Consider the following 21,584-nt stretch of genomic DNA (forward strand, 5'->3'; position numbering starts at 1 on the left):
ACTCCCTGCACTCTTTTTCTATATAATATATCTGTAGCACTGCTCATTGTACTGTAACTCCCTGCACTCTTTCTCTATATAATATATCTGTAGCACTGCTCATTGTACTGTAACTCCCTGCACTCTTTCTCTATATAATATATCTGTAGCACTGCTCATTGTACTGTAACTCCCTGCACTCTTTCTCTATATAATATATCTGTAGCACTGCTCATTGTACTGTAACTCCCTGCACTCTTTCTCTATATAATATATCTGTAGCATCACTCACTGTACTGTAACTCCCTGCACTCTTTCTCTATATAATATATCTGTAGCATCACTCACTGTACTGTAACTCCCTGCACTCTTTCTCTATATAATATATCTGTAGCATCACTCACTGTACTGTATGTCCCTGCACTCTTTCTCTATATAATATATCTGTAGCACTGCTCATTGTACTGTAACTCCCTGCACTCTTTCTCTATATAATATATCTGTAGCATCACTCACTGTACTGTAACTCCCTGCACTCTTTCTCTATATAATATATCTGTAGCATCACTCACTGTACTGTAACTCCCTGCACTCTTTCTCTATATAATATATCTGTAGCATCACTCACTGTACTGTAACTCCCTGCACTCTTTCTCTATATAATATATCTGTAGCATCACTCACTGTACTGTATGTCCCTGCACTCTTTTTCTATATAATATATCTGTAGCACTGCTCATTGTACTGTAACTCCCTGCACTCTTTCTCTATATAATATATCTGTAGCACTGCTCATTGTACTGTAACTCCCTGCACTCTTTCTCTATATAATATATCTGTAGCATCACTCACTGTACTGTAACTCCCTGCACTCTTTCTCTATATAATATATCTGTAGCATCACTCACTGTACTGTATGTCCCTGCACTCTTTCTCTATATAATATATCTGTAGCACTGCTCATTGTACTGTAACTCCCTGCACTCTTTCTCTATATAATATATCTGTAGCATCACTCACTGTACTGTAACTCCCTGCACTCTTTCTCTATATAATATATCTGTAGCATCACTCACTGTACTGTAACTCCCTGCACTCTTTCTCTATATAATATATCTGTAGCATCACTCACTGTACTGTAACTCCCTGCACTCTTTCTCTATATAATATATCTGTAGCATCACTCACTGTACTGTAACTCCCTGCACTCTTTCTCTATATAATATATCTGTAGCATCACTCACTGTACTGTAACTCCCTGCACTCTTTCTCTATATAATATATCTGAGCATCGCTCATTGTACTGTAACTCCCTGCACTCTTTCTCTATATAATATATCTGAGCATCGCTCATTGTACTGTAACTCCCTGCACTTTTTCTCTACACTCCCTGCTTTTTATATAGCAACCCCTATTTTATGTTCTGTAACTCCCTGCTCTCCCTGTATAGCAGCATTTTGTTTAACCCCATGCTGCCTAGTACATGATCAGGAATAGGCTGCTGTCTATAGAGTGCCCCCCATTCACATGACATGGCAGTGTCCATAGGGTGTAGCAGTTTGGTGTATGGGGAAGACTCTAGGGGTGTTGGGAGGGGAAAGGCTCCTATTATGGAGGGATGAAACATGTATAAGTTAGACACAGGGAGGCTGGGATGTGGCAGTTGAGGGGTAGAGACAAGGGGTACACTGACTGCTAGGGGCGACTCTTGGCGTCTGGTGCCCCCTGAATGCTGGGAAGACATGGAGGACAAACTGTGGATCTTAGAGGATCTGAACATGATGTATATAACCGACAGATCACCCTCAGTCTGCAGGTAACCTGCAATACACCCTGTAGTGGGAAGGGCCTGCCCCATCATTTCCTTCTTTCTCTTCCTCGGTTTCACCTCCAACCATCTCACCCTATAGGCTGCTGGGACCCTGTCTGTAATCCAGTGGCTGCAAAGACCCTCCCTGCTGTGTAGAGGTAGTTGAGACCCTGACCATACTCTGTAGGCAGTTGAGACCCTGACCATACTCTGTAGGCAGTTGAGACCCTGACATACTGTGTAGGCAGTTGAGACCCTGACATACTCTGTAGGCAGTTGAGACTCTGACCATACTCTGTAGGCAGTTGAGACTCTGACCATACTCTGTAGGCAGTTGAGACTCTGACCATACTCTGTAGGCAGTTGAGACCCTGGCATACTGTGTAGGCAGTTGAGACCCTGACCATACTCTGCTGGTAGTTGAGACTCTGACCATACTCTGTAGGCAGTTGAGACCCTGACATACTGTGTAGGCAGTTGAGACCCTGACATACTGTGTAGGCAGTTGAGACTCTGACTATACTCTGTAGGCAGTTGAGACCCTGACATACTGTGTAGGCAGTTGAGACCCTGACCATACTCTACTGGTAGTTGAGACTCTGACCATACTGTGTAGGCAGTTGAGACCCTGACATACGCTGTAGGCAGCTGATGCTCTGACCATACTCTGGTGGTAGTTGAGACCCTGATCATACTCTGAAAGAAGTATGCAGAGCATAAAAGTTGGCCAATGACTGGGTGATTTTAATACATGACACAGAGAGGATTGTGGGTATAATGTGTGGGGTGCAGAAATGGAAGGAGCCCCAGTAGATGAGGCAGTGATGGTGCGTGGGCAGCTCTGCTATGAGAATAATGTCAGTCACACAATGATCCTTGTGTCTGTGCCCCCTTCTGTCTTCTGACATTTCCAGGGGCCCCTCATGTGTAGGTGGGCCCCTCTCCCTGTGGCCTAACCCATGGGTTAACTCCTTTCTTGCCAAAAAGATTTCCACTTCATTCTGTTACCTTCTTCATCTGCTTCTTATTACCCTCTTACAGTTATTCATCTACATAACTCCTCCCCTTTAATTGCCACGCCTCTTTATGTAGGGATAGCAGTTACAGGAGGGGGGCTATATTGGGGCACAGCTGTTATAGGGGAGGGGTTTATAGTGAATAATGTACCCCCTGTTGGAAAACAGAAGGACACGTGGCAGAAATGACATCACTAATTACAATGGATGACATCACTAAGCACCATTTATATAGGCTATTGATGGCTAGAGTGAAGAGTAAAGGAATGGGGGGACAGTAGGGGAATTGGGGAATCAGTAGGGGGATGGGGGGTCAGTAGGGGAATGGGGGGATCAGTAGGGGAATGGGGGGATCAGTAGGGGAATGGGGGGTCAGTAGGGTCAGTACACATAGTGGACAGAGCAGACTCAGTAGAGAGCAGTTGAGGGGGGGGGGCAGGAGTGTGTCTCAGCTGTCGCTTTCTCCCCCTCTGTTATATTTATAGTTTAGTCCAAACAGCAGTGACTCCCCCTCCCTCCTCTCCCTCCTCCCACTTCTCCTACTGCGGCTTCTCCCCCTGCACCAACGGCCTCCGAACCCCCCCCGCATGTTCCGCACTCTCACACTCACACTCACTCTCACACTCACTCTCACACTCACAGCTGTACTCTACACACGTGTGCAACACAGACCCACAATAAGTCACACACACAGGACAGTGTCACAGTGACGCACAGTGAGACCCCCAGAGAGCTGAGCAGAGGGACATGGAGCCGAGAGGTCTCCGAACTGTGAGTTCTTTCCCCAAATGAGGGGGCGGGACATATCAGCTGGGGCTTAGGGTGTATTCTGTTATATACAGTCTCATGTACAGTCCTTATATACAGTCTCATGTACAGTCCTTATATACAGTCTCATGTACATCCCTCCTTATATACAGTCTCATGTACAGTCCTTATATACAGTCTCATGTACAGTCCTTATATACAGTCTCATGTACAGTCCTTATATACAGTCTTATGTACAGTCCTTATATACAGTCTCGTGTACAGTCCTTATATACAGTCTCATGTACATCCCTCCTTATATACAGTCTCATGTACAGTCCTTATATACAGTCTCATGTACAGTCCTTATATAACAGTCCCCCTTACGTTCATGTACAGTCCTTATATACAGTCTCATGTACAGTCCTTATATACAGTCTCATGTACAGTCCTTATATACAGTCTCATGTACAGTCCTTATATACAGTCTCATGTACAGTCCTTATATACAGTCTCATGTACAGTCCTTATATACAGTCTCGTGTACAGTCCTTATATACAGTCTCATGTACAGTCCTTATATACAGTCTCATGTACAGTCCTTATATACAGTCTCATGTACAGTCCTTATATACAGTCTCATGTACAGTCCCTTATATACAGTCTCATGTACAGTCCTTATATACAGTCTCATGTACAGTCCTTATATACAGTCTCATGTACAGTCCTTATATACAGTCTCATGTACAGTCCTTATATACAGTCTCATGTACAGTCCTTATATACAGTCTCATGTACAGTCCTTATATACAGTCTCATGTACAGTCCTCCTTATATACAGTCTTATGTACAGTCCTTATATACAGTCTCATGTACAGTCCTTATATACAGTCTCATGTACAGTCCTTATATACAGTCTCGTGTACAGTTCTCCTTATATACAGTCTCATGTACAGTCCTTATATACAGTCTCATGTACAGTCCTTATATACAGTCTCATGTACAGTCCTTATATACAGTCTCATGTACAGTCCTTATATACAGTCTCATGTACAGTCCTTATATACAGTCTCATGTACAGTCCTTATATACAGTCTCATGTACAGTCCTTATATACAGTCTCGTGTACAGTTCTCCTTATATACAGTCTCGTGTACAGTCCTTATATACAGTCTCATGTACAGTCCTTATATACAGTCTCATGTACAGTCCTTATATACAGTCTCATGTACAGTCCTTATATACAGTCTCATGTACAGTCCTTATATACAGTCTCATGTACAGTCCTTATATACAGTCTCATGTACAGTCCTTATATACAGTCTTATGTACAGTCCTTATATACAGTCTCATGTAGGACCCTCCTTATATACAAGTGCCCTCATGTATTTGCCCCTCTCCCCTGCAGGACACAGACATACAGAGGAGAATAGACCATGAGGTTCGCATGAGGGAGGGGGCAGTGAAGCTGCTGGAGGTCTCGACTCAGAGGGAACAGGCTCTAGAGGCAGCAAAGAGTCTCCTGGTCTGTAACAGCCGAATAATGACTTATATGTCTGACCTCCAGCACCGCAAGGAGGAGCAGGTTCTGCAGCACAATGCCCGCAGGTATGTACCCCCTACTGTAAATGATAAGGATATTAGAAGTCACTGAGGGGTTGTTCTGTGACCATATAAAGACACAAGGCTGCAGGCTGAGTTATACAGGGAACTCTGAGTATCACTCATGTATTATAAGGGATAATGTACCCCCTACTGTAAATGATAAGGATATTAGAAGTCACTGAGGGGTTGTTCTGTGACCATATAAAGGCACAAGGCTGCAGGCTGAGTTATACAGGGAACTCTGAGTATCACTCATGTATTATAAGGGATAATGTACCCCCTACTGTAAATGATAAGGATATTAGAAGTCACTGAGGGGTTGTTCTGTGACCATATAAAGGCACAAGGCTGCAGGCTGAGTTATACAGGGAACTCTGAGTATCACTCATGTATTATAAGGGATAATGTACCCCCTACTGTAAATGATAAGGATATTAGAAGTCACTGAGGGGTTGTTCTGTGACCATATAAAGGCACAAGGCTGCAGGCTGAGTTATACAGGGAACTCTGAGTATCACTCATGTATTATAAGGATAATGTACCCCCTACTGTAAATGATAAGGATATTAGAAGTCACTGAGGGGTTGTTCTGTGACCATATAAAGGCACAAGGCTGCAGGCTGAGTTATACAGGGAACTCTGAGTATCACTCATGTATTATAAGGGATAATGTACCCCCTACTGTAAATGATAAGGATATTAGAAGTCACTGAGGGGTTGTTCTGTGACCATATAAAGACACAAGGCTGCAGGCTGAGTTATACAGGGAACTCTGAGTATCACTCATGTATTATAAGGGATAATGTACCCCCTACTGTAAATGATAAGGATATTAGAAGTCACTGAGGGGTTGTTCTGTGACCATATAAAGGCACAAGGCTGCAGGCTGAGTTATACAGGGAACTCTGAGTATCACTCATGTATTATAAGGGATAATGTACCCCCTACTGTAAATGATAAGGATATTAGAAGTCACTGAGGGGTTGTTCTGTGACCATATAAAGGCACAAGGCTGCAGGCTGAGTTATACAGGGAACTCTGAGTATCACTCATGTATTATAAGGGATAATGTACCCCCTACTGTAAATGATAAGGATATTAGAAGTCACTGAGGGGTTGTTCTGTGACCATATAAAGGCACAAGGCTGCAGGCTGAGTTATACAGGGAACTCTGAGTATCACTCATGTATTATAAGGGATAATGTACCCCCTACTGTAAATGATAAGGATATTAGAAGTCACTGAGGGGTTGTTCTGTGACCATATAAAGACACAAGGCTGCAGGCTGAGTTATACAGGGAACTCTGAGTATCACTCATGTATTATAAGGGATAATGTACCCCCTACTGTAAATGATAAGGATATTAGAAGTCACTGAGGGATGACCATATAAAGGCACAAGGCTGCAGACTGAGTTATACAGGGAACTCTGAGTATCACTCATGTATTATAATGGATAATGTACCCCCTAATGGATTCCTGTGGCTGTAATATTGAATATGGGGTGAACAGTGTTTGTCTTTTAGGCCCGTGGAGTCGGGGGGTACAGAGGACAGACTGCCCTGCAAGGGGAAACTTTCGGTATCAGGTGAGAGGGGCATTGGGTGCCATTTGGCAGGGCAAGAAGGCAATAGGATTTGGGGATGGGATTGAAGTTGTTATTATTGAGTTTGAGAATATACTGACAGCGTCTCATGAGACTTTTATTCCCTACTGAGGAATCATTTGTATGTGACTTTGTACTTGTTCTCTCCCAGATCTGCGCATCCCCCTCATGTGGAAAGATAGTGAATATTTCAGAAACAAAGGAGGTAAATAGTAACAATTGTTACTGAAATTCCTGTTTCCCCTGTCATTTCCTTCCTCACTTCCACTTCCCTCACCCCTCCCTTCTACACCCTCTGTATCTCCCCCCTGTGCCTCCCATTCCCTCTGTATCTCCCCCTGTGCCTCCCATTCCCTCTGTATCTCCCCCTGTGCTCCCATTCCCTCTGTATCACCCCCTGTGCCTCCCATTCCCTCTGTATCTCCCCCTGTGCCTCCCATTCCCTCTGTATCTCCCCCTGTGCCTCCCATTCCCTCTGTATCTCCCCCTGTGCCTCCCATTCCCTCTGTATCTCCCCCTGTGCCTCCCATTCCCTCTGTATCTCCCCCCTGTGCCTCCCATTCCCTCTGTATCTCCCCCTGTGCCTCCCATTCCCCTCTGTATCTCCCCCTGTGCCTCCCATTCCCTCTGTTCTCCCCCTGTGCCTCCCATTCCCTCTGTATCTCCCCTGTGCCTCCCATTCCCTCTGTATCTCCCCCTGTGCCTCCCATTCCCTCTGTATCTCCCCTGTGCCTCCCATTCCCTCTGTATCTCCCCTGTGCCTCCCATTCCCTCTGTATCTCCCCCCTGTGCCTCCCATTCCCTCTGTATCTCCCCCTGTGCCTCCCATTCCCTCTGTATCTCCCCCTGTGCCTCCCATTCCCTCTGTATCTCCCCTGTGCCTCCCATTCCCTCTGTATCTCCCCCTGTGCCTCCCATTCCCTCTGTATCTCCCCCTGTGCCTCCCATTCCCTCTGTATCTCCCCCTGTGCCTCCCATTCCCTCTGTATCTCCCCCTGTGCCTCCCATTCCCTCTGTATCTCCCCTGTGCCTCCCATTCCCTCTGTATCTCCCCCTGTGCCTCCCATTCCCTCTGTATCTCCCCCTGTGCCTCCCATTCCCTCTGTATCTCCCCCTGTGCCTCCCATTCCCTCTGTATCTCCCCCTGTGCCTCCCATTCCCTCTGTATCTCCCCCTGTGCCTCCCATTCCCTCTGTATCTCCCCCTGTGCCTCCCATTCCCTCTGTATCTCCCCCTGTGCCTCCCATTCCCTCTGTATCTCCCCCCTGTGCCTCCCATTCCCTCTGTATCTCCCCCTGTGCCTCCCATTCCCTCTGTATCTCCCCCTGTGCCTCCCATTCCCTCTGTATCTCCCCCTGTGCCTCCCATTCCCTCTGTATCTCCCCTGTGCCTCCCATTCCCCTCTGTATCTCCCCCTGTGCCTCCCATTCCCTCTGTATCTCCCCTGTGCCTCCCATTCCCTCTGTATCTCCCCCTGTGCCTCCCATTCCCTCTGTATCTCCCCCTGTGCTTCCCATTCCCTCTGTATCTCCCCCTGTGCCTCCCCATTCCCTCTGTATCTCCCCCTGTGCTTCCCATTCCCTCTGTATCTCCCCCTGTGCCTCCCATTCCCTCTGTATCTCCCCCTGTGCCTCCCATTCCCTCTGTATCTCCCCCTGTGCCTTCCCATTCCCTCTGTATCTCCCCCTGTGCCTCCCATTCCCTCTGTATCTCCCCCTGTGCCTCCCATTCCCTCTGTATCTCCCCTGTGCCTCCCATTCCCTCTGTATCTCCCCCTGTGCCTCCCATTCCCTCTGTATCTCCCCCTGTGACATGTCCTGGCACTAACACACTGTCTAGTCTGGCACTAACTCATAAGCTTTCTCTCTAGATTCCAATGTTTTGTCCTGACACTAACCCAATATATTTACCTCTAGATCACAATGTCTAGTCTGGCACTAACACAAGAGCTTTATCTCTAGATCACAATGTCTTGTCCTGGCACTAACCCAAAAGCTTTCTCTCTAGATCACAATGTCCAGTCTGGCAGTAACCCAATCGTTTTCTCTCGAGATCACAGTGTATTGTCCTGGCACTAACCCAAGAGTTTCTCTCTAGATCACAATGTCTAGTTTGGCACTAACCCAAGAGCTTTCTCTCTAGATCACAATGTCTTGACCTGGCACTTACCCAAGAGCTTTCTCTCTAGATCACAATGTCTAGTCTGGCACTAACCCAATAGTTTTCTCTCTAGATCACAATATCCACTCTGGCACTAACACAATAGTTTTCTCTCTAGATCATAGTGTATTGTCCTGGCACTAACCCAAGAGTTTCTCTCTAGATCACAATGTCTAGTCTGGCACTAACCCAAGAGCTTTATCTCTAGATCACAATGTCTTGTCCTGACACTAACCCAATATATTTACCTCTAGATCACAATGTCTAGTCTGGCACTAACCCAAGAGCTTTCTCTCTAGATCACAATGTCTAGACTGGCACAAACACAAGAGCTTTATCTCTAGATCACAATGTCTTGTCCTGACACTAACCTAATATAATTACCTCTAGATCACAATGTCTAGTCTGGCACTACCCCAAGAGCTTTCTCTCTAGATCACAATGTCTAGTCTGGCACTACCCCAAGAGCTTTCTCTCTAGATCACAATGTCTAGTCTGGCACTAACACAAGAGCTTTATCTATAGATCCCAATGTCTAGTCCTGGCACTAACTCAGAGCTTTCTCTCTAGATCACAATGTCTTGTCCTGGCACTTACCCAAGAGCTTTCTCTCTAGTTCACAATGTCTAGTCTGGCATTAACCCAATAGCTTTCTCTCTAGATTACAATGTCCAGTCTGGCACTAACCCAATAGTTTTCTCTCTAGATCACAATGTATTGTCCTGACACTAACCCAATATCTTTACCTCTAGATCACAATGTCTAGTCTGGCACTAACCCAAGAGCTTTCTCTCTAGATCACAATGTCCAGTCTGGCAATAACTGTACAGTTTTCTCTCTAGATCACAGTGTATTGTCCTGGCACTAACCCAAGAGTTTCTCTCTAGATCACAATGTCTAGTCTGGCACTAACCCAAGAGCTTTCTCTCTAGATCACAATGTCTAGTCTGGCACTAACTCATAAGCTTTCTCTCTATATTCCAATATTTTGTCCTGACACTAACCCAATATATTTACCTCTAGATCACAATGTCTAGTCTGGCAATAACCCAAGAGCTTTCTCTCTAGATCCCAATGTCTTGTCCTGGCACTAACCCAATAGCTTTCCCTTTAGATCACAATGTCTAGTCTGGCACTAACTCAAAAAAAAATGTCTTGTATTGGCACTATCCCAAGAGCTTTCTCTCTAGATCCCATTATCAACGTCTAGTACTGTCATTAACCAAGGAGTATTCTCTCTAGAGTTACATCGCTGTGCCGTGTTCTGTGCGCTCCAGCTTCGTGGGGAGGTCTGGGACACAGAACTGGTTTTTGTGGACCGAACTTCCACCGACATCTGCTTTGAGAACCCCATTGTATTGTGAGTATGAGATCTGAAATCTAAATGTCAAACCAAGGAGAAGTGAGTGAGTGTAGGTATAGAACCTGTGTATGGACCAAATATGGGCTTAACTTGCTCTCAGGTTCCCATTAGATTTGCTCTGGTTCCACATCAACATTGCCCCTATCAGGGGGCATTTGGGCTCTAACATAGCTCTGTGATAGGTTGATAGGGGCATGTGGGCTGTAACGCTCTGCTACGATTGGTTGATAGGGACACATGGGCTGTAACGCTGCACTGTGCTTGTTTGATTGGGCCATCTGGGCTGTAACGTTGGACTGTGATTGGTTGAGATTAGCCTGTGGTTTTCTATTGTAATTGGGTTGCTGGTGACAGGTACGTAGAGCTGTAGGTAGAGCTGAGGTACTAACTCATTTTTGATGTCTCTATAGCTCCGATGTGGATCCTGGATTTGACCTTCACCTTCAGTTATACAGCTGCTCTGTGGATGAAGATTTCTCTCTCTCAGGGACCCCCAGAAGGTTGTCCACCAAACTGAGTAGTTCCCTTGGACGGTCGTCTGGGCGCAGTGTCCGAGCTGCTTTGGATGGGACTCAAGGGAGCCCCTTTAGCAATGGAGGAGGAGGACCAGTCTTACTTACAACACCTAGTGTGCAGTGAGTTCCTTTATGTATCAGGTTAAGTCTGCTCCCTTTTATGTGGGGGAGTATGGAGAAATATAGGCAAATGCTGATCCTCTTTTTCCTTTCAGAGGTCCCAAATTTCAGCTCTTGGCTCACACTCATCTGACACTTGCTGACGTACAAGATGGGTTCCGCACCCATGATCTGACCATTAGTGGGACAGGTAAATGGAGTTTGATTGGCTGTTGATCAAGGGCAGAGGGGTGACCTGGTGGCCACAATGGGATGAAGTCAGGGGCCAATAACAGTAAAAATAATGCAGAGCCTAGAAGTAAGCACTGGTCTTCAGAACCTTTGTATAGCTAAAACTGCACCTCATTATTTGGCTTTGGTTCCCCAAGGTACGGAACCAAAGGGGCTCAAGGGTGCAGCTACATAATAAATGCAATTCATTATTGGGAATCCCCCAATTACGTGACCCAATGGGCACCAGGTTCAGGACCTGCATAAGGCAAAATATTGTGCTGCACTTTTCTCTTGTTTGATTTCCCTATATCACCAATCGGTCTAACTCTTCTATATGAAAACCAGGGGGTCCCTTTTAATTCATTTCCCACAATGTGCACCCTGTTGTAGAAGGGGCCAGATTTTTTTTCACCACTTTCTCTTTGATCTTGGGATCAAACATGGCTACAAATGGCATTCTAGAATAACCCCTAAACTATGGGGCACAGTTTAAAGCACTCACTGTTTTGTGGGTGCCCACTAGAATTCCATAGAAACATGCTGCATTGTGGGTAAAATCATGTTGATTGGCACTGGGAGTTGGGATCCAGTCCCTTGTGTATGGAGTGCCCCTAAAGTGGACTAACATCCACCTTCTCCTTCTCTTCCTTTTTCCAGAGGAGAGCTCTGGTTGGCTGCCTTTATATGGGAGCGTTTGTTGTCGTCTCACTGCCCAGCCCGACTGCATGAACCAGGAGATGATGTCGGGCTTCCTACAGATACAGGTACTGTCTATCCATATAGGGCCATATATACAGAGATATTTATATATATAGAATGGGTCTGGCAGCCCTAGAGTCACTCAGACACATGTCAGTTTGGGAAAATATTGGGAAAGAAAGAGACGGGTTACATATGAGTGGCGATTCTTCTTCATTCTTCTTTTGAAAGAATCGGTATCAAATACTCTGTTTGTGCAGGACAACCCGTATGTATCATAGTCGCGGCGGAGCAGGTCCAGGGATGCACCAAATCTGGTTAAATTCAGAACTGATTCAAACCCATAGGGGGGGAATAAACTGAGACTTTCATCATATTCCAAGACCATCATTAAGTACATTGCCCCCAGAGCACATGGCAGAAGAACAGATACAGTCAAATACATACATTTAGCCCCTCAATCCTCCTTTAAAGAATGTCCCACTCAGTGGGAAGATCCAGGAGTGAGAGGGAGTTGATGAGTTGATTAATGGGGCCATATGGGGGCCCTTTGCTGCAAGTCTACTAATATGGTGGAATGTTCTGCCCAATTGTGATTAATGTCCACTCTGTGGTGCATCTCACCATGTTCCTGAGCTGTCCCTCTATATAACACTCATCATTTTAGGCCCGGGAGCAGCACAGTTGGGAGCGGGAGTTTTGTGTTCTACGTGGGTGCCGACTGCTCTGTTTCCGTCAGCGCAATAAAGTGGATTCAGCATCAGAACCAGAACTCACAATCTCTGTTAGTAAGGTAAGAGCTTCCTCTAAGTGTTTTGGTACTCATGGACCATTGGTCCATCCTGCAGAACCAGAGCTTCCTTTTTCCTTTCAGGAGACCAGGATCAGGGCTTCAGATCGTGATGGGCCAAGTCAGGTTCATAGTCTGTCCATTACTAACCAGTACGGCTGTGAGGAGGTGACCCAAATGCTCAGGGCTGAGAGCAGAGAGGATCTGCGGCTCTGGATGGAGGCATTTTGGCAGCACTTCTATGACATGAGTAAGGAGGCGGTGGAACGGGAAGCTTGTATGGGGTGGTTGGTCTGTAGAGTGGGACATGTGCCAAGTCAGTGTGGCAGAGCCGTGGAAGGAGCACAGTGGTGTGACTTGGGTGTTTTTATGCAGGTGAATGGAAACAATGCTGTGACGACCTGATGAAGATTGAAACTCCTGTAACCAAGCGCACCCCACTTGCACTCTCAAAGCAGCGCTCTCTCTACCATGAGATGGGTGAGTGTTACATTGCGGGAGAAATGGGGCTTCTTACAATAATCAAGGGTTTTGAGAGATTGGAGCTAGAATATTCCAGATCACCCAACTACAATGTTCCAAGGCAAGGCAAAGCGGAACATAAGTAAGTAGAGTGCCAAGTAGTATTAGTATCTTATAACAACGTGGGATGGGGCACCAGAATGGACCAGCATTGGAAACTAGAATGCAGTGCAGTTGATGAGCTAGAACAGGGTTGGACGTTACATTCTAGTGCATCCCTCTATTTTATTGTATCAAAAGCTAGAATGCAGTTGATGAGCTAGAACATGTCTGGGTTGGAGGCTGAGATATAACAGGAGAGGTAGAACATGTCAGATTTGCAAGAATGTAGTAGAATGGTGAACTCAAAAGTATTGGGAGTGGAAGCGAATAAGTAGGATGGTGAGCTAGAAAATGTCAGGGTTGGAAAATAGGATAAAAGATAGGGTGAGGCAGAAGATATTGAGCATTAGAGTGTAGAAGGTTTTGAGGTAGAATATGCAAGTGTTGAACGTTAAAGTGTAGAAGGTTGTGAGTTAGAACATTAGTGTTGAACTTTAAAGTCTAGAAGATTGTGAGGTAGAACATGTTAGCGTTGAACGTTAGCATGTAGAAGGTTGTGTGGTGGAACATGTTAGTGTTGAACGTTAGAGTGTAGAAGATTGTGAGGTAGAACGTTAGTGTTGAACTTTAGAGTGTAGAAAATTGTGTGGTAGAACATTTTAGTGTTGAACGTTAGAGTGTAGAAGATTGTGAGTTAGAACATGTTAGTATTGAATGTTAGAGTGTAGAAGGTTGTGAGGTTGAACATGCCAGTGCTGAAAGTTAGAGTGTAGAAGGTTGTGAGTTAGAACATTAGTTTCTAACTTTAGAGTGTAGAAGATTGTGAGGTAGAACATGTTAGCGTTGAACGTTAGCGTGTAGAAAATTGTGAGGTAGAACATGTTAGTGTTGAATGTTAGAGTGTAGAAGGTTGTGTGGTGGAATATGTTAGTGTTAAACGTTAGAGTGTAGAAGATTGTGAGGTAGAACATGTTAGTGTTGAATGTTAGAGTGTAGAAGATTGTGAGGTAGAACGTTAGTGTTGAACTTTAGAGTGTAGAAAATTGTGTGGTAGAACATTTTAGTGTTGAACGTTAGAGTGTAGAAGATTGGGAGGTAGAACATTTTAGTGTTGAACGTTAGAGTGTAGAAGATTGTGAGGTAGAACATGTTAGTGTTGAACGTTAGAGCGTAGAATGTTGTTGAGGTAGAACACTGAACTGTGTGTACTCTCTCCTCTACACTATACTAAGTCAAGTATTCTCCCTTATGCGCTATGCTAAGTCAAGTATTCTCCCCAAAACCCTGTACTATGCCTGTACTCTCCCCTGCACACTGAACTGTTTGTACTCTCTCCTCCACACTATACTAAGTCTAGTATTCTCCCTTATGCACTATATTAAGTCTGTACTCTCCCTTACGCATTATACTAAGTCAAGTATTCTCCCTTTACGCATTATACGATGTCTGTACTCTCCCCTACACACTACACTAATCTCCCCTCTACACTGTACTTAGCCTGTACTCTCTTCTCTTCCCTATACTAAACCTGTACCCTCTTCTTCACACTATACTAGTTCTGTATTCTCTTCTCCACACCGTACTATCAGTACTCATGTGTTCATTACTTGCATATCTACATTATGGTGAGTAAGTCAGTAGTGTGTCCTCCACATTGTAGTAAGTAAGTTGGTACTCTCTCCTCCACTAGACTCTCTCATTACTCTCTTCTCCAAACTGTCCCAAGTCAGTTACTTTCATCCAGACTGTACTAAATGATTACTCTCTCCTCCAGGCCACACTAAGTCATTACTCTCTGTCCTAAACCACTTTTTGACTTATTAGGGTTAATTTGATACAATTTCACATTGTTGTGTAGGTCACATGACAAACTATGATTAACTCTTTCACTTTCTTCAAAATTCTCATTAACTTTCTTTTCTTTCTTCTTCACCCTCTTGTGGCTTTCTCTTTTGCACCCTGCAATGGTGTGCATAACCCCTTTGTACCCCAATTTTGCTAATCATTTGCACCCCTATTCTGCACTTCTGTCTATGCTGTGCATTGCTCCATTGTATTCCTTTTCTGGTGTCCATTGCACCCCTATTCTGCCCTTCTGTGTCTGCTGTGCATCGCCCCATTGTACCCACATTTTTCTCAAATTTCAACTTACTCCTTTTTGCTTGTACCCCATACCCCCTGTGTTGCATCTCTGTCTTCCTCTTGTTTGGCTCCTTTCCATGCACCGTCCCTGCTCCCCTTCTCCATTGCGATTGATCCCTTGTCCTGGGCATTATACCCCTATGTATGACCCGTCTCCCCTGTGAATTCCCTCTCATGATGCCCTCCTTCTCTCCTGTGCACCGGCTCTGCTTTGCCCTCACTTTCTTTGCCTGCCCCCCCATAGCAGTGTCTGTGCCCCCCGCCTCCTGTGTTGAGGGGCTCCTGCTGCAGGATAATGCGCTGTCAGATGAGATCCGCTCCCTACTCTCCTCTTATTACAGTGAAAGGTTTGTAATCCCAGCGCCAGCCCCTGGCACCACAGCCTGTGTATGAATGTGATGCCCCCTCTGCAGGGATTTCTGTGCCAGACACTCAGTTCAGTCAGCATAGAACCCTGCCAGTGTGCCATAACATTCTCTCAGGGTGGCACAGAGAACCTTGTTCTAACAGGGTGGCACAGAGACTGATGCTCCAGCAGGGTGGCAGGAATAATTCTGCCCTCCCAGGGTGGCACAATGAACTATGCTCTATCAGGGTAACACAAGAAACATGGATAACTCTTCCAGGGTGACAGGAGGGGAGCTGTGACCTAGCAGGTTGGCATAGAGAACACTGCCCTGCCAGGCTGACTCAGGGGAATGTGCCCTGCTAGTGTGCCACAGGAGACTGTACTCCTTTATATAGTGGCACAGATAAATCTGCCCTAACAAGGTGGCACAGTGAACTCTTCCAGGGTGAGAGGAGGGAGCTCTGAAATGCTGGGTTGGCACAGAGAGCTTGAGAGCCATGAGGGAAGGAGATGGGTGGCTATACCAGTCCATAACTCTGGGTTCTTTTCCTCATGCAGCTATTGAAGGCCTTGGCCCAATTCCTGATCTTCTGTCCCAAAGAATGAAAGAGTTTGAACTGCAGAGGGGCCTAGACCCCACACCCTGGACGTCCCTGTTCCCCAGCCCAAGTTCTGCCCTTCCTTCCTACTCCTCATCCTCAGATTGTGACAGCCCCCCAAGCAGACCCACCAGGACTCGCCCACGGACACACTCTCTGGATGCCAAACTGACTTCTCTAAAGAGCCGGGCATTGAGGAGCTGTGAGGGGCAGAAGACCCCATGCAGGAGTTCACAGGCCCCCAGACCAGTCAGTCCATCCCCAGGGCCACGGGGCTCTAACAGCAGTGGCAGCAGCACCCCAGAATCTGAGCGGGGGGCCCAGAGCCGCATGAGTGCCAGGAATCTAAAAAATAGGCTGGACCCTCGCAACTGGCTACAGAGTCAAGTGTAACTGTTCCTCTGGGGTGGAAACTCATTCAGACTCCTCCCATTAGCCTGTCTGACCTGCACAAGTGCCAATACGGGCTCCCCAAGGATTAATGTTCCTTAACCCGACTTGATGTGCAGGGCCAATAGATTTAATATGTCTTCATATAAGCACAAATAGTCCAAGCACAAACTCCTCCCACTGCAGGGTGGCAAAGCTAAAGTGGGAAGTCCCAAGTTTGCCACTCCCATTGCAGGATGATGGGAGCAACCTGGCCAACCATGTATGGGACATGGGGTCTGCCCCTCCCACAACAGAGTGACACAAAGGGGAAGTATAGGACATGGGGTCCAATTTGATTGGATACATATTTGATAACCGCCTTCCCCAGTAGGGTGAGAGAAATGAGTGAGGCCCATGCCCCCCCTTCTCTATGCTTTACATATATGCCCAGCAGTGGCCCTCCCATTATGGAATGCCCCCCCCACTATAGCCTTTCTGTTGCCATTTCTAGACCATGTGACCTGATATTGGCCCCCTGCTTGCCTGAGATAGGCAGAGGGGTCCTTGTCTTGTGCCAAAGCCAATGATGGGCCCCGAGATGGGACAAAGCAATCGCCTGTACCAAATATCTACTAACAGGATTCTAATGGCAATAAAATATCTCTGTATCTATTTCATTCCTTCCATCTGCCCCCCAACTCATTGGGACCAGAAGGCATGCTGGGAGCTGACGGGAGTTTGAGTTATGAGTCACATGACTGGACAGTATATATGGCGGGCTTTACTTTGTATGGGAGGGACAGGGGGGGAATAGAAAAGGAGGAGGTTCTGTCTGTTTGTTTGTTCAGCAGAATCTAAAAGCCAATATAAAGGGAGAAATGATTGGGGGAAGTGATTGGCTGAAACTTTATGGGTGAACTTTTTCACTCATTGTCCAGTAAATTAATTGTAGGCGTCGCTATAGACCCCCTAATGTGAGTGACGAGGAGGAGGCGCAGCTCCTGATGCAAATAGAAAAGGCTGCTAGTTTAGGTAAAGTAATGATAATGGGGGATTTTAATTAGCCAGATATTGACTGGAGCAACTGTACTGCCAGATCAGTTAATGGGAACAAGTTTATAAACTGTTACATGACAATTTTATGGCACAGGTTGTTGAGGAGCCAACCAGAAAATGTTTTATTGTGGATCTAGTGATCTCTAATGAGCCAGAACTTATAGCAAATGTGCAAGTCATTGAACCCCTGGGTAATAGTGACCATAATGTTATATCATTTAATGTCTGGTGCAAAAAACAAAAATATACTGGGCCAACAAAAACCAGGAATTTTGGAAAAGCTAATTTTAGTGCCTTGAGGGCTGCCCTACAGAGTATTGATTGGGGAATTAGGTGTTCAGCTAAAAACACAGAACAGAAATGGTTGTCATTTAAACTGATATTAAATCATTACTGTTCTCAATTTATTCCCTTAAGGACTAAACGTAGAAGCTCTAAGAATCATCCTATGTGACTTAATACAGAAGTAAAGAAGTTAATAGGAAAGAAGAGAAAGGCATTGAATAACTACAAATCTGTTGGGACAGAAGCTGCATTTAATGAATATAAACACTGTAATAAATGTTGTAAATCAGCAATCCGGAAGGCAAAGATAGGAAATGAAGAGTGCATTGCGGCTGAGGCTAAGACTAACCCCAAAACTTTATATAAATATATAAAGTATAAGTATATATAAGCCTAATTTTGTGACTGACTCTTTAAATAGCAACTTACCCTTGGCAATCCAGGGGCCCTGAGTCCCTTTTGCGTATGAAAAGTACCAGGAACTGGGAATTACAATGCAGTGCCTCCACCTAGGGAACACTGAGGAACACACCTCAGGGGGATTCCACTAGGAATAATAAAACACACACAGTTTGCAAATGAAACAAATATAAACTTTATATAAACTGCAGTAAAATTTGGGCAAACTAATACACCATGCACTTCTACACTGGGGACACGTGGGACACTACCAAAATCACTATTAGGTACTTAACTGTTGCTCCAACACAGTCCTTTTTAATGTCAATATCCCAACTCTCCGGAAGGGGTTAATAACCACACAGTTCAAATGAAATGTCCCTTCCCCAGAGCTCTTATTCCCCAGGTAGCGCTACCATTTCCCAAAAGTACCTCTCCTTTGGAATTTAGCAGCAGCTCCCATGTAGCATGTAAATACACAAGACTTGTTTTCACTTTGGGGCCCCATGCTTGTATCTGTGCCAGTATCCTCCCTTGGGTTGCTCACTCACCGGGGTGATCTCAGAGGCAATCACACTGGAGATTACAGGCAGCTCTGCAGCAGGATCAATCTCACCAGTGGCACCTTTCTCCTTCTGAGTCTCTAGCAGCTTGGCAGGGGACAATCTGGGCTCAATCTGTACCTCCACAGATTCCACAGGTTTAACAGCTTCTCTGTTGACAGTCTTACAGCTACTCGTGATGGCTCTGTTCATCTCTCTGGGAGACCCCGTACATTTGGCTCCAAAGTCAGGCACACCCTCTCTCCCAATGATGCACTGGGGTGCCCAGCCAATTGGATCACTCTCCAGCCTGTAACTGGGCTGGATGATGTCACAGGCAGAAAAACAGGGGAAGGATTCCTCTTGTCCCCTACATATATAAATAGTAAAAAGATGCAGGTTGAGAGTGTTGCTCCATTAAATAATGGTACCAGTATGGTTGTAACAGATACAGAAAAGACAAATGTGTTAAATCAGTTCTTTTCTTCAATGTATACAACTGAGGAGTGTGAGTTCACAGGCTCACTTAATAACTGCACGAATGGTTCAGCTCAATCTAGTCAGTGGCTGACTCAGGATATGATTCATAAAGCTTTAATACAAATTAATGTAAACAAGGCTCCAGGGCCTGATGGCATACACCCCCGGGTTCTAAGAGAGCTTAGTTCAGTTTTAGACCAGCCCTTATTTCTGATTTTCTCAGATTCCCTTTCATCTGGTATGGTGCCTATGGATTGGAGGAAATCTGATTGAATTCCTATATATAAAAAGCCTGGCAATTATAGGCCAGTAAGCTTGACATCTGTGGTGGGCAAATTATTTGAAGGCTTGTTAAGGGATCACATTCAAAATGTTGTCCTAGTGAATGTCATTATGAGCAGCAATCAGCATGGCTTTATGAAGGATAGGTCATGTCAGACGTATTTGATTGCTTTGTATGATGTCGTAAGTAAGATTCTGGACAGTGGGGGGCAGTAGATCTATTTGGATTTTGCCAAAGCGTTTGATACTGTGCCCCACAAACGACTGCTTTCTAAACTAAGGTCTGTTGGGCTTAATGAAGTAGTTTGCACGTGGATAGGAAACTGGCTACAGGATCGGGTACAGAGGGTGGTTGTTAATGGGACATTCTCTACTTGGAGTAAGGTTCTTAGTGGGGTCCCTCAGGGCTCAGTATTGGGGCCACTTTTATTTAACTTGTTCATTAATGACTTAGGGGAGGGGATTGTAAGTAATGTATCAGTGTTTGCAGATGAGACAAAACTATCAGCCCAATTAATTCCATCCAGGATGTGGCACTTGCAACAGGATCTTGACTAACTGGCAAACTGGGCAGCTAAGTGGCCAATGAGATTCAATGTTGATAAATGTAAAGTCCTGCACCTGGGATGTAACAATATCCACTTATACCCTTAATGGGACTGCACTAGGCAAATCCATAATGGAGACGGAGCTTGGAGTCCTTGTAGATAATAAACTTGTCTGTAGCAAGTAATGCCAGTCAGCAGCATCAAGGGCAAATAAGGTCTTGACTTGTATTAAATGGGGCAGAGAGTCACGGGAGGAGGGGGTCCCACTGTATAGAGCACTGGTAAGGCCCCATCTAGAATATGCCCTACAGTTTTGGTCTCCATCACTCAAACAGGACATTATTGTATTAGAGAGGGGACAGAGAAGGGCAACTAAGCTGGTAAAGGGAAAATCTTAGCTATGAGGAAAGACTGGCCAAATTGGGGATGTTCACTCTGGAGAAGAGGTGCTTAAGGGGTGATATGATAACTATGTATAAATATATAAGGGGATCATATAATAATCTCTCTAATGATTTATTTACCAGTAGGTCTTTCCAGCTGACACAAGGTCACCCATTCTGATTAGAAGAAAAGAGGTTCCGCCTAAATATTGGGAAGGGGTTTGTTTCACTGAGAGCTGTGAAGATGTGAAATTGTCTCCCTGAATCAGTGGTACAGGCTGATACATTAGATAGGTATAAGGAAGGGTCGGATGCTTTATTCACCAGTAGCTCCTCCCAGCAGACAGGAGGGAGCCAATGAGATTAGAGGAGGGAAAGGGGTGTTACAGGGAGAGCTGGGAAGTGAATCAGTGGTACAGGCTGATACATTAGATAGGTACAAGGAAGGGTCGGATGCTTTATTCACCAGTAGCTCCTCCCAGCAGACAGGAGGGAGCCAATGAGATTAGAGGAGGGAAAGGGGTGTTACAGGGAGAGCTGGGAAGTGAATCAGGGGTACAGGCTGATACATTAGATAGGTATAAGAAGGGGTTGGATGGTGTTTAGCAAGTGAGGGAATACAGGGATATGGGAGAGAGCTCATAGTACAAGTTGATCCAGGGACTGGTCCCATTTTGGAGTCAGGAAGGAATTTTTCCCCCTCTGAGGCAAATTGGAGAGACTTCAGATGGGTTTTTTGCCTTCCTCTGGATCAACTGGCAGTTAGATTATATATAGACTTAAGGTTGAACTTGATGGACGTGTGTCTTTTTTTATCCCAATTTACTCTATTACTATGTTACTAATATTGCTAATGATATTTGTTTATTTTAATCTTTTATTTTCATGAAAAGGAAAAGAAATGACCATTACTATTACAGGAACATTTCCCAGCCTGCTTGGTCATAAAACAGTCTCACA

General features: G+C 45.2%; 2 protein-coding genes across 2 annotated transcripts; both read left to right on the plus strand.

The window, feature by feature from the left end:
* The first annotated feature begins 1,283 nt into the window (after positions 1-1,283).
* rtkn.S (rhotekin S homeolog) lies at positions 1,284-17,326 on the plus strand. Its single transcript, XM_041579311.1, is given in 13 exon segments — positions 1,284-1,769; positions 1,772-1,795; positions 4,961-5,160; positions 6,684-6,745; positions 6,915-6,968; positions 10,166-10,283; positions 10,697-10,921; positions 11,017-11,111; positions 11,792-11,898; positions 12,501-12,626; positions 12,708-12,873; positions 12,999-13,103; positions 16,237-17,326. Coding segments are annotated over 13 exon segments (1,764 nt in total). The 5' UTR covers positions 1,284-1,721; the 3' UTR covers positions 16,671-17,326.
* LOC121399254 lies at positions 3,607-4,950 on the plus strand. The gene is made up of 2 exons (XM_041579312.1): positions 3,607-3,860; positions 3,950-4,950. The coding sequence occupies exons 1-2, from the start codon at positions 3,702-3,704 to the stop codon at positions 4,907-4,909; spliced, it is 1,119 nt and encodes a 372-aa protein (XP_041435246.1). The 5' UTR covers positions 3,607-3,701; the 3' UTR covers positions 4,910-4,950.
* Positions 17,327-21,584: the final 4,258 nt, after the last annotated feature.

The sequence above is a fragment of the Xenopus laevis genome, chromosome 1S (genome assembly GCF_017654675.1).
Source record: "Xenopus laevis strain J_2021 chromosome 1S, Xenopus_laevis_v10.1, whole genome shotgun sequence".
NCBI lineage: Eukaryota > Metazoa > Chordata > Amphibia > Anura > Pipidae > Xenopus > Xenopus laevis.